The sequence below is a fragment of the Nilaparvata lugens genome, chromosome 6 (genome assembly GCF_014356525.2).
Source record: "Nilaparvata lugens isolate BPH chromosome 6, ASM1435652v1, whole genome shotgun sequence".
Classification (NCBI taxonomy): Eukaryota; Metazoa; Arthropoda; class Insecta; order Hemiptera; family Delphacidae; genus Nilaparvata; species Nilaparvata lugens.
Genome location: NC_052509.1, coordinates 22,239,167 through 22,254,247, shown reverse-complemented (window position 1 = coordinate 22,254,247; position 15,081 = coordinate 22,239,167). Strand labels below are relative to the sequence as shown.

Below are 15,081 nucleotides of genomic sequence, written 5' to 3'. Positions count from 1 at the left end.
ATTTTCGGTAGTGCACACACTGTGCTTATGGGTCAAACTGTGCTCTGGGAAAAATACGTTTTTTCAATAATAATTATTCCTCATTTAAGGCGATTGTCATATCAAGAATAATACATTAACTGTTATTTACAAGATAATATTGACTGTAATTGACACTCCGGAGAATTTTGAAGAATTTTATAAATTTTATAAATTCTAATTCTTGAGAAGTTGATTCTTCCTAAAACTTGTATCAAATTTTGTTAACAGGGTTCAAGAGGACGACCTAACAACTCTAGATTCACCTCCGCAATTCTCTCTGAGGCTGAGAGATCGTCGCATTGAGGTGTCTTACCCAATAAGACTCACTTGTCAGGTTGTTGGCTTCCCAGCTCCCAATATCACCTGGCTCAAGGATGGATCTGAAATTAAATCTGATGGTAACTTATCATTTCTATCAATATTATTAATATTCATATTTGTTATTTCATAAAATTCATTAGTTCTACTCACTCCTGTTCTCCATTATTAATAACGTAACATGTCAACAGAGATATATTAACAGAACTGGTGCACATGTTAATAGAAATTGGTCAATTCCAAACATTCAATGAAACTTCTGGTGTTGTGTTTGAGAATCTAGATTTACACTTTCTGTGATTGATCTAGATCTGTGTTCGAAAATATGTAGATCTCCAGACTTTATATTGTATTCTATATAATACGGTTCATTTTTTTTCTTTTTGATTCGATAGACTAGTACCATAGAAAAGATACAATATCAAAGTAACATAATTATGATAAGATAGTATCATATCCTCATATCCTCTTTAGTAGTACCCTTTCCTTTTTTTCATGACACCAGTAGTTTGGAAAAATTGAATAAATGTTACACTTGATAATGACAGGTGGCTAAGACTAGCTACACGTCTTACAAAAAAAAAAACGAAGAAGAATACTAGTCTATCAAATTAAAGGACTATAAGTCAGGGGTACCCAAAGAGATTGGGCTTGGACGCAGACTGCGTTCTCAAAATTCTTGGCGGGGAGGCTAAAGAAAAGGCCAGTAGTGTTTAGCATGATTATCGACGACATTTTGGTTTTTCAATTCTATTTGGAGGTAGCAGCTGATTTTTTTCTCCAATCTCATGGGTGTGCGTTCATGGACTTTGGGGGGGCACCCTTGTATTAGTTAAGTATCCCTATAAAAATAAATGAAACACTGCTGATATTGTACGATGGAAACTGCCTGGATCACTCCTTTAGTGCAGCCTATCGCTACATTAAACTGGCCACTACTAACGGTTGAACGTGCATGCACATACACTAAATCAGCGAGAGGATTCCAACGTAAAATACAATTAATAACAATAAACAATAAATAACAATGATATAAAAACAATAAATTCAACCCTTAATAGAGCAGCGAAGAAAAAATAAACAACTTGGAAATACAAAAACCTGAATTCAAAAATTTTTGCTCGAAGAGTTTCGCTGTGATGACATCTGTAATGACAAATACAATGCAAGTTGACTGTGTATGTGATGTGCATGCTCGTTCAACCGTTAGTGGCCAGCCTTAGGAATTCACTCAACTATATATTATTTTGAAAGAATACCTAAATAAAAAAAAATAATTGAATTACTCTTTTTGCAGAGCACTTCCGGTTCTGTTCGGAACAAGGTTTCGTGACACTTGAGATATCGCGGTCACGGATGGAGGATGCCGGCGAGTACACGGCCGAGGCACGCAACGAGCACGGATCCGTGGCCTGCACGTGCCGGTTGGTGGTCGATCGCGGCATCAAGGACTACATTGCACCCGCGTTCCTGGCTGACATAGAGAGGCAGGCCACTGTCCGCGAGGGGGCAACACTCAGGCTCAGGGCTACCGTCGAGGCCTACCCTTCTGTCGATATCATGTGGTTAGTGAACATATTAAAATAACGAATTATTTATTTTATTTATTCATAAGAAAAATCATCATACAATTCTTGTAATTATATAATTCACAAGTGAAATAAAAGCAACAAACATATCTACAACATTTTTTTTTAAATTACTGCAATCATTCGATTCATATAATTAAGAAGTCGCAACTTGAAGCCTTAAAAGCTGGAAAAATTCATCATGCAATTCTTGTAATTATATAACTCACAAGTAAAATACAACCAACAAACATATTTATAACAAATATATTGAAAATTACTGCAATTATTTGATTTATAATTGAAGAAGTCTATTTGATGCCTTCAGATGGATTGGCGCACATTAGTGACAGTGAAAGTGACCGACTCGTTGAAAATATAATTTGCATGAGTTGTGATTGGACTGTTGCCAGTCAGCATAGCATGGCTGAGCGTGTATCAATATTCTCATTAGAACTGATGGGCATAATATTCATACATTCATATATAATACATAGGCTACAATATCATTGTCAACTTACTATGAATGATTGGGGGGGGGGGAACAACAGGCTTAAAGCCCAAAACTGTTCCTTTCCAAAATTTATATAGAAATTGTCCAAAAATAGGTTAGGCCTATGTTTACACGGTTCATGATTTTTGTCCAATTTTTAGTCCAAAATATATTTATAAACTAGGAGTTTAGAATTGAGAAGAGTTGAAAACCAATTTAAATAAGAATACTTCACTAAATCACCACTGATAACTGAAAAATGTATTAATAATATTAAAAATTTCAAAACTTGAAAAGGAACTCAAAGTTACTCTTTAAAACAACAGCTGTATTTTTATTCACTGATATAAATAGGAATCACCACGGTATTTAGATGAAAATCTTCTTCTATATACCGTGGGAATCACCACTGATAACTGAAAAATGTATTAATAATATTAAAAATTTCAAAACTTGAAAAGAAACTTAAAGTTACTCTATAAAACAACAGCTGTATTTTTATTCACTGATATATAGGTACAACCCGACGATAGAATATAACGTATTCAACTGATGGAGATGATGTAAGCTAACATCCGCAAATTGTAACCAATATGTACCTATTTATCTAAATTCGATATAAATGAAATATTCGACAAGTAAAAAATTAAAATTAAATTTTTCATAAATATTCAGTTTTCACATTGGCAATTAAGATAATATGTTGTTCAAATATCTCAACTTGGTATGATTTTCATTCAACCATCGCCTTCGAAATTTCTAATCTCATTGCCAGGCAATGAGATAGCATAAGACTTAACAAAAAAATTAGCATGAAATGAAATGTGCGTTTTTTAATTAAATAATTGAAAAATATAATGAATTCAATTTAGAAAATTATTAGTAGGCTACTCTTGTAATATTTTGTATACAGGGTGGGTGAAAAGTCCGAGAACGGCTTAATATCTCATACACAAAGATAATTTGACGGTGGGTGTGATTGGGGATCCTACTCAAATTGAAAAAACTACTTTATAATGACTTTAAAAATCTGGTCCGCCATCTTGGATCCGCCATATTGAATGCAACTTCATTTTTTCAAATAGGAAGGTGGTCGTGCGATACATGATTTCGATAGGGATTTGAAGAAAAAATGAATGGTGAAAACCGCATATCGATATCTCAAACCGTTTCGGAAATATTCACATTATTAATCAATACTATTCAAAGCAGAAAAGAGAGAAAAAAGTCTGAGAACGGCTTAGTATCTCATAAAAAGAAGTGATTCCAAGGTGGGTGTGATTGGGGATGTTACTCGAATTAAAAATACTACCTTACTATGACTTTAAAAATATGGTCCGCCATTTTGAATGCAACTTTATTTTTTAAGATAGGAAGGTGGTAATGATGATTTCGAAACGGAATTTTAAGAAAAAATGAATGGCGAAAACCGCACATCGATATCTTGAACCGTTTAGAAGATATTCACATTATTAATCAATACCACTTATGTATTTCATTTCTGATTTGCTTGGTACTGATTGATAATGTGAATATCTTCTGAACGTTTTGCGATATCGATGTGCGGTTCTTGCCATTCATTTTTCCTTGAAATTCCGTATTAAAATCATGTATTGCATGACCACCTTCCTATTTAAAAAAATAAAGTTGTATTCAAAATGGCGGATCCAAGATGGCGGACCAGATTTTTAAAGTTATTATTGCTCTCTTTAACACACAACTAATTGTTTTGTCCATTCTGAGTGTGTTAGCAGAGACAATCGAATATCCGGCGATGGAATATAAGACTCATAAAAATAAAAATGAAATGAAATGTGAATAATTGAAAAATATAAGAAATCTTATTTTACAAAATTACTAGTAGGTACCTTTCAAACGAAATAAGTATATTTTCTCTATGGTGATAGCAACGCGAATAGGGAACGGTATGAAACTTATGTAGATGCTTCAGTTTTTATCGCAACCTTATCACTTGGTTTCTCTCTGTATGTAAGCAGATATTGTATAAAAAAAAAATACGAAAGTTCTCCTTTTTTCAACATTTTCACCTCTCATCGTTTTTGACTTGGCAGGCACAGAGATGGCACAAGACTCCGACAATCACGTAGACTCACGTGCACTCTGGACAAGGAGGGCCACGTGGAGTTCACGCTGGCCGACGTGACGTCACGTGACGCAGGCACGTATACGTGTACAGCCACCAACGAAGTCGGTCGCTGCGAGTGCGTGTGTCAAGTCACGGTCACACCACGGCTCACGTCTGTGCCCACCTCATCAGCTGACGTCAACAACCAAATCGCTGAAAATGCATTACCGTGAGTCATTTTCAATTCTTTCATGAAAGCAGACTTTAATACAATCACAGTAGTTGCATGGATGATTTGTATGTGATACTTGTCAAATTGAAAATAAATGCAATTTCAAGGTGCCTCAATTATTTGAGAAATTTGAATAATTCAAACAAAGTATTGTACGACACGCACTACAATCGAATAAATGGAATTCATGCTTTGGAACCTCAAGAGAAAAACTACGCTTTCCTCAGGTGTTCCAATACACAAGTCTCATTCATTCTAGTAAGTATGAGTATTCAAGTAAAAATTAAAAAACCAAAGTACCCTTTTTTCAACTTGATTCATTTCTCACGAGATATTTCGACTTTTCATTTTCAAGTGAGAAAATAACATTATAAGTCGATACATGTCGTGAGAAATAAAATAAAGTTGAATTAAGGATAATCCAATTTTCAATTTTTACATAAATACGAGTAGCCCTCATTAAGAAAGTGAACAAGCATTCATTCAATTACTTGAAGCAGTATGTTCGACAAGTATGGTTGGCTAGTTTATGTAAATACTGTACTGTGCAATAATTGAAATTTAAAACCAAAAACGGCTCTAGGTTTCTTCTAGGATTCCCATTTACTCTTCAGTTATGAGAACTCGTTCAAGCTTCCCATTGGCAATAAATTGAAAGACGAAGGAAGGAAGTGTAAGAATTCGACATTACGAATTAAGATTATTAGTGGAAGTAGCTTATATGTGGCACTATACTAAACCTCAAAAATAAATCAAGACAAGAAACCAGAATAAAGTTCTATAATACCATTGCAGTTCCTACTCTCCTATATGGAAGTGAGAATTGGATTCACACACGTAGAATGAACAGTCGAATTCAAGCTGCAGAAATGAGGTTTCTAAGGAGTGTATTTGGCTGCACTAGAGTTGATAGAATCAGAAATACTGCTATAAGACAGGTTTTATTGGTTGCTCCTCTACATGAAAGAATTATTCAAAATAGACGCAACTGGTGCAGTCATTTGGATAGAATGCCACCTGGAAGAATTCCCGTTGTAGTCCAAAACTATAGACCTACAGGAAAAAGAGATGTAGGGAGACCAAGAAAGAGATGGGTACCGGAACAGGTTCATTAATAAACCTAATACCTGAAGTGAAGATGATGATGATGTGTGAAAGTAGCTTAGGAGACATTTTTAATTTTTATCAGCTCTCAAATTAAATGCTCTGCTAGTACATACACTAAATGACCTGAACATTCTTTACACTTGGAAGCATGATAAAATATTCTAGCCCACGTAAAAATTGAGATCAATTTGTATTTTCAAGCCTCCAAGCCCAAATAGCGTTTTATTTGTCACTTGTTTCTTGTACTATGTACATAGTACCGTATATGGTTTACATATACATGGTTCAAACTCTACATTTATACTAACTCACAGAATGACCTTTTAATCTTAGTAAAATCTTTCGACTTTATGGTTTCTGTCAAATCCTCAAATGAAAAATGTGTTGAATCAAATAAAAAACACAATAAACCCGGAATAGAAATGAGAAATGTGTTTAAGGTTACAAAATTAATACTTGTACCATCTGTAACATGACGACTTATCAAGATTCTCCCAAAAGTATTCTTGCATAAATAGTTTTCACAAATTGATTGCGTACATAAAGTATTTCTTATAAATGAGTATAATATTCAGATTTTTGCATGGATATCATTCTATAGAGTATTGTTGGAGTTTGCTTATACAGGAATTTGTATACAGTACAGTTGAAATTTGATTCATTGCGTGTTGTAAAGAAAGCAGGTATATGAATAAAGCACGAGCTGAAAGAAACAAATAGCATTCATTGAGAGAGTGACTAATGCCTAACAGTGCCGAAGCCTTGATAGCAATCACGGCTCATTCATGCCTTTATTATTGTCTACTATTTTGGATATAAATACTTATATGGAACTGGAAAGCCCTCGTGCCTAATTGGCGAGTCGATTGAGTTAAAGCCAGTTTGATTTGATTAATGTTCATCTGCCACATTTCCCATTCCAAATAACAAAAGTACCCAATGCTATGCACTGGGATTTGGCTTGGGGCTATCAAGTTGGCTTGGTGCTCACATCCGCAGTCCTGGTGGTGACTTAATTATTTTCAGCGTTTCTTGATGGAGTTGGCTTCAAGAACGGATACATACATCTCTCGCAAGCACGAAAGAAAGCTGTTAGCCGTGTCAAAATACTTATAGTTATCAATTACTTAATCCAATGTGTTTTCCTTTCTACTTGAATAATTTATTTTCCAATCCTCCATAGATCGGTCACCTTATCCCTTCTAAAATTGTTTTGCGAATATTTTTCCAACTAAAACAAAATGACTTGTGGTTATTTTCTCTCAAGTTAGTATTCCTGTACAATTATAAAATATACTATTATTGCTCACTTCTAAACATAAGTTTGTGATTATTTTGTTTGTGATGTATGTGTTACAGATACTCGCAAGTTCCATGTTCACGATGAAGCCACGTTCAACGGATGCTGTGGAGGGAGACACAGTCATCCTGATGTGCGAAGTGGTCGTTATTTAAACTAAGGATTTATTTATTAATGGAAATATTGTAAAAGTTTTAATATGAATATTAAAGAGAAAAAAACAGAAAATTGATAAAGTAAAATAATTATATAGGTAGATAAGATCAAATAATTGATTAATAAAATGAAGTAGGCTGAAAGAAGATCAGGGTTATCAACTTTCAGTAATATACAGCAGTATGCAGTGGATAATTGAAATAACATGAGTTTATATAATATATATATATATATATATATATATATATATATATATATATATATATAATTCGTTCTATAACATGGTTTAAAGTTTTATATTGGTGGAATGGGTGAGGGATGGTTGTCATGTGATCGTTCTAGGGCCGGACAGTTTCAGTCATTTGTTCCAAAATATGTTTTTTTAAAGTCAGGATGAAGCTCGCTCGGCTCTCGATAGACCTGATAGAAACAGGAAGTGTATTCCATGCACGACAGGCACTGATTAAGAAGGATTTTGTGAAGATAGTAGTTCGATGATTAGGTATCCTTAAAGTACTTTCTCCGGTTCTAGTATGTGAAGCATCTATCCTCCTACCTTCAGAGACAAATTTGAAATCATCTTTAAAATAGTTCGGATTACCATATTTCAAGATATCTCTAACAAGCTTGACTATTCGAAAAAGCCTTTGATCAGGAAGCTTCAATGTTGAACTAGCAATGTGGGCTGGGGTGATATGATCATGGCGTTGGAGAGAGTAGACGAAACGTAGACAATAATTTTGGCAACGCTGTAGTTTATCATTCAGAGTGACTTGCATATCGTTAAGAACAGAATTACAATACATTAAATGTGGGAAGATGAGAGATTGAACCAATAATAATTTAATGTTTCTAGGGAGAATATCGTGCATTTTCTTCAATGCATGCATGGCTGAGAATACCTTTTTACAAGTTTTGTTCACTTGTTCTGACCAGTCAAGAGTATTATTCATAATAATGCCTAAATTTTTAACTGAGCTACAGTAAGGAATGTCATTACCGTCTACATTAATTTTGTGAATCGATTCAAGGTCAATATTGTTTATAAGACGAGAATATCCAATTATAATGGGTTGTGTTTTGATGGGATTAAGCTTGAGGCCATTTTTCTTTGTCCATTCCACTATCGAATTGATATCCTGATTCATTATTCCAACTGTTCCATTAATTTTTGTTATGGGACAGCTTAAATAGATTTGAAGGTCGTCTGCATAGGTATGGAAACTGGAGAATTTGATAATGGAAGAAAGGTCATTAGCATACAAAGTGAAGAGGAGAGGGCCTAAAATTGAACCTTGTGGTACTCCATGCATAACGTTTTTCCAAGTAGACTTTTTGTCACCGACAGATACACATTGTTTCCTACCTAATAGATAGGATTTAAACCAAACTAACGAGTTGTGACTGAAACCAAGAATAGCCAACTTATTCAGAAGGACTGTATGATCAACAGTATCGAATGCTTTAGAAAAATCAAATAGGGTGAGGATGGTGCATTTTCTTTGGTCCATAGCTAACCTTATATCATCAGTGACACGAAGCAGAGCTGTCTCAGTTGAATGGAATTTTCTAAAGCCTGATTGAAAGTTATGAAGCTTACTATTGTTGTCTAGAAATTTTACAACTTGAGCATGAATGAGTCTTTCTAGCACTTTGGACAATGCAGGTAAAATACTGATTGGTCTAAAATCCTCAACTTTATTGGGTGATGGAACTTTATTTAGAGGGCAAACCAGAGCAAACTTCCAGTTTTCAGGGAAAATGCCTTCTTCAAGTGACTTGTTAAAAATGTATGTAATGGTTGGTAAAACAGCAAATAACATTTTCTTGATAAATTTAATAGGAATTTTGTCTACACCCGTAGCATTACTATGAATACGTTGAATTGCTCTGAAAGTGTCTTCTTCTGAGATTGGATGGAAATGAAATTGATCAGTGATTGGTAAATCTAAGTTTGTAACCTGCTCTTCAAGATCATCGATATGATTAGCAATGACAACTTCGTCGCGTTGGTTAGAGTGTGAAACGAAATGGTACCGGAACAGGTTCATTAATAAACCTAATACCTGAAGTGAAGATGATGATGATGTGTGAAAGTAGCTTAGGAGACATTTTCAATTTTTATCAGCTCTCAAATTAAATGCTCTGCTAGTACACTAAATGACCTGAACATTCTTTACACTTGGAAGCATGATAAAATATTCTAGCCCACGTAAAAATTGAGATCAATTTGTATTTTCAAGCCTTCAAGGTCTATCCACCAAGCCCAAATAGCGTTTTATTTGTCACTTGTTTCTTGTACTATGTACATAGTACCGTATATGGTTTACATATACATGGTTCAAACTCTACATTTATACTAACTCACAGAATGACCTTTTAATCTTAGTACAATCTTTCGACTTTATTGTTTCTGTCAAATCCTCAAATGAAAAATGTGTTGAATCAAATAAAAAACACAATAAACCCGGAATAGAAATGAGAAATGTGTTTAAGGTTACAAAATTAATACTTGTACCATCTGTAACATGACGACTTATCAAGATTCTCCCAAAAATATTCTTGCATAAATAGTTTTCACAAATTGATTGCGTACATAAAGTATTTCTTATAAATGAGTATAATATTCAGATTTTTGCATGGATATCATTCTATAGAGTATTGTTGGAGTTTGCTTATACAGGAATTTGTATACAGTACAGTTGAAATTTGATTCATTGCACGTTGTAAAGAAAGCAGGTATATGAATAAAGCACGAGCTGAAAGAAACAAATAGCATTCATTGAGAGAGTGACTAATGCCTAACAGTGCCGAAGCCTTGATAGCAATCACGGCTCATTCATGCCTTTATTATTGTCTACTATTTTGGATATAAATACTTATATGGAACTGGAAAGCCCTCGTGCCTAATTGGCGAGTCGATTGAGTTAAAGCCAGTTTGATTTGATTAATGTTCATCTGCCACATTTCCCATTCCAAATAACAAAAGTACCCAATGCTATGCACTGGGATTCGGCTTGGGGCTATCAAGTTGGCTTGGTGCTCACATCCGCAGTCCTGGTGGTGACTCAATTATTTTCAGCGTTTCTTGATGGAGTTGGCTTCAAGAACGGATACATACATCTCTCGCAAGCACGAAAGAAAGCTGTTAGCCGTGTCAAAATACTTATAGTTATCAATTACTTAATCCAATGTGTTTTCCTTTCTACTTGAATAATTTATTTTCCAATCCTCCATAGATCGGTCACCTTATCCCTTCTAAAATTGTTTTGCGAATATTTTTCCAACTAAAACAAAATGAATTGTGGTTATTTTCTCTCAAGTTAGTATTCCTGTACAATTATAAAATATACTATTATTGCTCACTTCTAAACATAAGTTTGTGATTATTTTGTTTGTGATGTATGTGTTACAGATACTCGCAAGTTCCCATGTTCACGATGAAGCCACGTTCAACGGATGCTGTGGAGGGAGACACAGTCATCCTGATGTGCGAAGTGGTCGGGGACCCGGAGCCTGAGATATTCTGTCTCAGAGACGGGCTGAAGGTAGGGCTTCAAATATTTTCAATTATTAATTCAATTTTCGATCATATGCTCATGTTCAGTGTCTCCGATCTCTATTCATAATGAATATCAATTATATTAATTTCACTTTGATTTTCTGCACACAATTTTAGAATAAAGTATGATTGGAACATCAATGAGCTCCATTGAATATAGTCGAATACAGTACATAAAACGACTGTTTCAGACCTGACGACAATGATACGGATCAATAACAGGGCAAACTGAAAATGTTTAAGCTGGATGCTGAATTCGTACAATTATACATACATCAGTACAAAAACAATTCAAGACTGTTTCAGGAACTCTCGCAATGTACAAGAATACAGCGTGTAATATTACAGTATTAGACAACATAGAAACACTGTAGAGTAGGCAATATTCTAAAAATAGTTTAGATTGGGATATCTTGTATTCTATCCAAATTTCGACAAGGTACATTGATAATTCCTGAGTGAAAAAAACTCATTCAAAATCACAACAGTAGAAATGTACTTATCAAGACGTGTTTCGGATGGACACGTTAAGCCGTCGGTCCCGGCTGCCTAGAAAGCAGTCGTTAGGTCATGTCAGAGGCCCTGAAATTGATCAGTTGCGACCTGAAAACTCTGACACCAGACCTGAGCCAGCCAGGTCACTCGATATTATTATTATTTTATCAAGACGTTATCATCTAGACCATTTTAATTTACAGATTGATAAGCTTCATAATTCTTCTAATAATTTCCCCTCTTTTATCCCTCTAGAGATCTTTAGAACTACTAGATAAACTACTGCGAATCCAACACTGGATGGAAGCTATGTACGGCTTTATATCGAGAGTTGACAAACATCTAATAAAAATCCACTCAGATTGAGCTTAGTGAAGAGAGGATGCAATGAATGAAACATAAACTTCAGATAGCACATTAATTCTATGATACAATGAGAAAGTTATGTTTACTATCATATTATATGTGTTTAGAGGCGCAAAATCAGAAGGAGAATTACATCTTAATTGGCTCGGGTAAGGGAGGCCAACTGTTATTGAAAGCAATTTATTTGCCTGTTCAATAAAATAAATAAAGTTGACGTTCATATCTTATTATGTACGTGTGTCAGTGCGACTGGAAATAAACGTCTGCATTCATTACTTCAGCATTCGAATGCAACTAGAACCAGTTGTCAAACCAATGTAGCCGATGCTTCTACCAGAGGGAACAGTTATTCAACCCGAGATTTAACATCTTTCTGTCGATAAGTTTATAAGCCGGAGAAGTTGAGCTTTGAATATAGTGTGCGGTGGAAAGGTGGCCTTTATTTCACTGTACTGAGATTGACGCTCGCTGGTCAAGCAACTGGAAACTCCACATTCCGGAAAGTTTTCGTTTTCCTGACCAAATGGTCTGATATTCAATTGATTCCCTGCGAATAGAGTGAATTAGTGGACCGAGCAGGAGAGAGATAGGTTGCAAAGCCAAACCAGATCAGGACAAACAGGAAACTCTTGACAGAAATTATTGATTCATTGCACGTTGTAAAGAAAGCAGGTATATGAATAAAGCACGAGCTGAAAGAAACAAATAGCATTCATTGAGAGAGTGACTAATGCCTAACAGTGCCGAAGCCTTGATAGCAATCACGGCTCATTCATGCCTTTATTATTGTCTACTATTTTGGATATAAATACTTATATGGAACTGGAAAGCCCTCGTGCCTAATTGGCGAGTCGATTGAGTTAAAGCCAGTTTGATTTGATTAATGTTCATCTGCCACATTTCCCATTCCAAATAACAAAAGTACCCAATGCTATGCACTGGGATTCGGCTTGGGGCTATCAAGTTGGCTTGGTGCTCACATCCGCAGTCCTGGTGGTGACTCAATTATTTTCAGCGTTTCTTGATGGAGTTGGCTTCAAGAACGGATACATACATCTCTCGCAAGCACGAAAGAAAGCTGTTAGCCGTGTCAAAATACTTATAGTTATCAATTACTTAATCCAATGTGTTTTCCTTTCTACTTGAATAATTTATTTTCCAATCCTCCATAGATCGGTCACCTTATCCCTTCTAAAATTGTTTTGCGAATATTTTTCCAACTAAAACAAAATGAATTGTGGTTATTTTCTCTCAAGTTAGTATTCCTGTACAATTATAAAATATACTATTATTGCTCACTTCTAAACATAAGTTTGTGATTATTTTGTTTGTGATGTATGTGTTACAGATACTCGCAAGTTCCCATGTTCACGATGAAGCCACGTTCAACGGATGCTGTGGAGGGAGACACAGTCATCCTGATGTGCGAAGTGGTCGGGGACCCGGAGCCTGAGATATTCTGTCTCAGAGACGGGCTGAAGGTAGGGCTTCAAATATTTTCAATTATTAATTCAATTTTCGATCATATGCTCATGTTCAGTGTCTCCGATCTCTATTCATAATGAATATCAATTATATTAATTTCACTTTGATTTTCTGCACACAATTTTTAGAATAAAGTATGATTGGAACATCAATGAGCTCCATTGAATATAGTCGAATACAGTACATAAAACGACTGTTTCAGACCTGACGACAATGATACGGATCAATAACAGGGCAAACTGAAAATGTTTAAGCTGGATGCTGAATTCGTACAATTATACATACATCAGTACAAAAACAATTCAAGACTGTTTCAGGAACTCTCGCAATGTACAAGAATACAGCGTGTAATATTACAGTATTAGACAACATAGAAACACTGTAGAGTAGGCAATATTCTAAAAATAGTTTAGATTGGGATATCTTGTATTCTATCCAAATTTCGACAAGGTACATTGATAATTCCTGAGTGAAAAAACTCATTCAAAATCACAACAGTAGAAATGTACTTATCAAGACGTGTTTCGGATGGACACGTTAAGCCGTCGGTCCCGGCTGCCTAGAAAGCAGTCGTTAGGTCATGTCAGAGGCCCTGAAATTGATCAGTTGCGACCTGAAAACTCTGACACCAGACCTGAGCCAGCCAGGTCACTCGATATTATTATTATTTTATCAAGACGTTATCATCTAGACCATTTTAATTTACAGATTGATAAGCTTCATAATTCTTCTAATAATTTCCCCTCTTTTATCCCTCTAGAGATCTTTAGAACTACTAGATAAACTACTGCGAATCCAACACTGGATGGAAGCTATGTACGGCTTTATATCGAGAGTTGACAAACATCTAATAAAAATCCACTCAGATTGAGCTTAGTGAAGAGAGGATGCAATGAATGAAACATAAACTTCAGATAGCACATTAATTCTATGATACAATGAGAAAGTTATGTTTACTATCATATTATATGTGTTTAGAGGCGCAAAATCAGAAGGAGAATTACATCTTAATTGGCTCGGGTAAGGGAGGCCAACTGTTATTGAAAGCAATTTATTTGCCTGTTCAATAAAATAAATAAAGTTGACGTTCATATCTTATTATGTACGTGTGTCAGTGCGACTGGAAATAAACGTCTGCATTCATTACTTCAGCATTCGAATGCAACTAGAACCAGTTGTCAAACCAATGTAGCCGATGCTTCTACCAGAGGGAACAGTTATTCAACCCGAGATTTAACATCTTTCTGTCGATAAGTTTATAAGCCGGAGAAGTTGAGCTTTGAATATAGTGTGCGGTGGAAAGGTGGCCTTTATTTCACTGTACTGAGATTGACGCTCGCTGGTCAAGCAACTGGAAACTCCACATTCCGGAAAGTTTTCGTTTTCCTGACCAAATGGTCTGATATTCAATTGATTCCCTGCGAATAGAGTGAATTAGTGGACCGAGCAGGAGAGAGATAGGTTGCAAAGCCAAACCAGATCAGGACAAACAGGAAACTCTTGACAGAAATTATTGATTTATACTTCACGGTATATCTAAAATTTTATAAAAATGAAGTTTTTTGAAAAGTCAAATTGATCTGAGAATGGAATCCTTCCACGTAAAAGGACTTATGAATGGTTACGGAACTCTGCATTCATATTATTACTCATGTTTTATAATTTGATCTGTAAAATAACATTCTTCAAATTAATAGGACACAAATGGAGTGCATCCCTTTAGGGCGTATGAAATGAGACCAAGAAACTCTTCTCCCCAAAAATCCCTAAAGTTGAATCTTTGTTCTATTACTATGTTCAAAGATATATCCCCCAAGATGACCGCGGTAGGAGAATTGATAAATTTTCCGGAAAATGAATAATTTGTGCATCCACATTACCGGTACTGATGT

General features: G+C 35.2%; 1 protein-coding gene across 1 annotated transcript in view; it reads left to right on the top strand.

The window, feature by feature from the left end:
* The window catches only part of LOC111049935 (muscle M-line assembly protein unc-89), a 316,788-nt gene that overhangs the window by 135,843 nt on the left and 165,864 nt on the right, over positions 1-15,081 (top strand). The window contains 4 exon segments of the mRNA XM_039431390.1: positions 250-419; positions 1,637-1,904; positions 4,473-4,715; positions 10,697-10,829. Coding sequence (XP_039287324.1) covers positions 250-419; positions 1,637-1,904; positions 4,473-4,715; positions 10,697-10,829 — 814 coding nt within the window.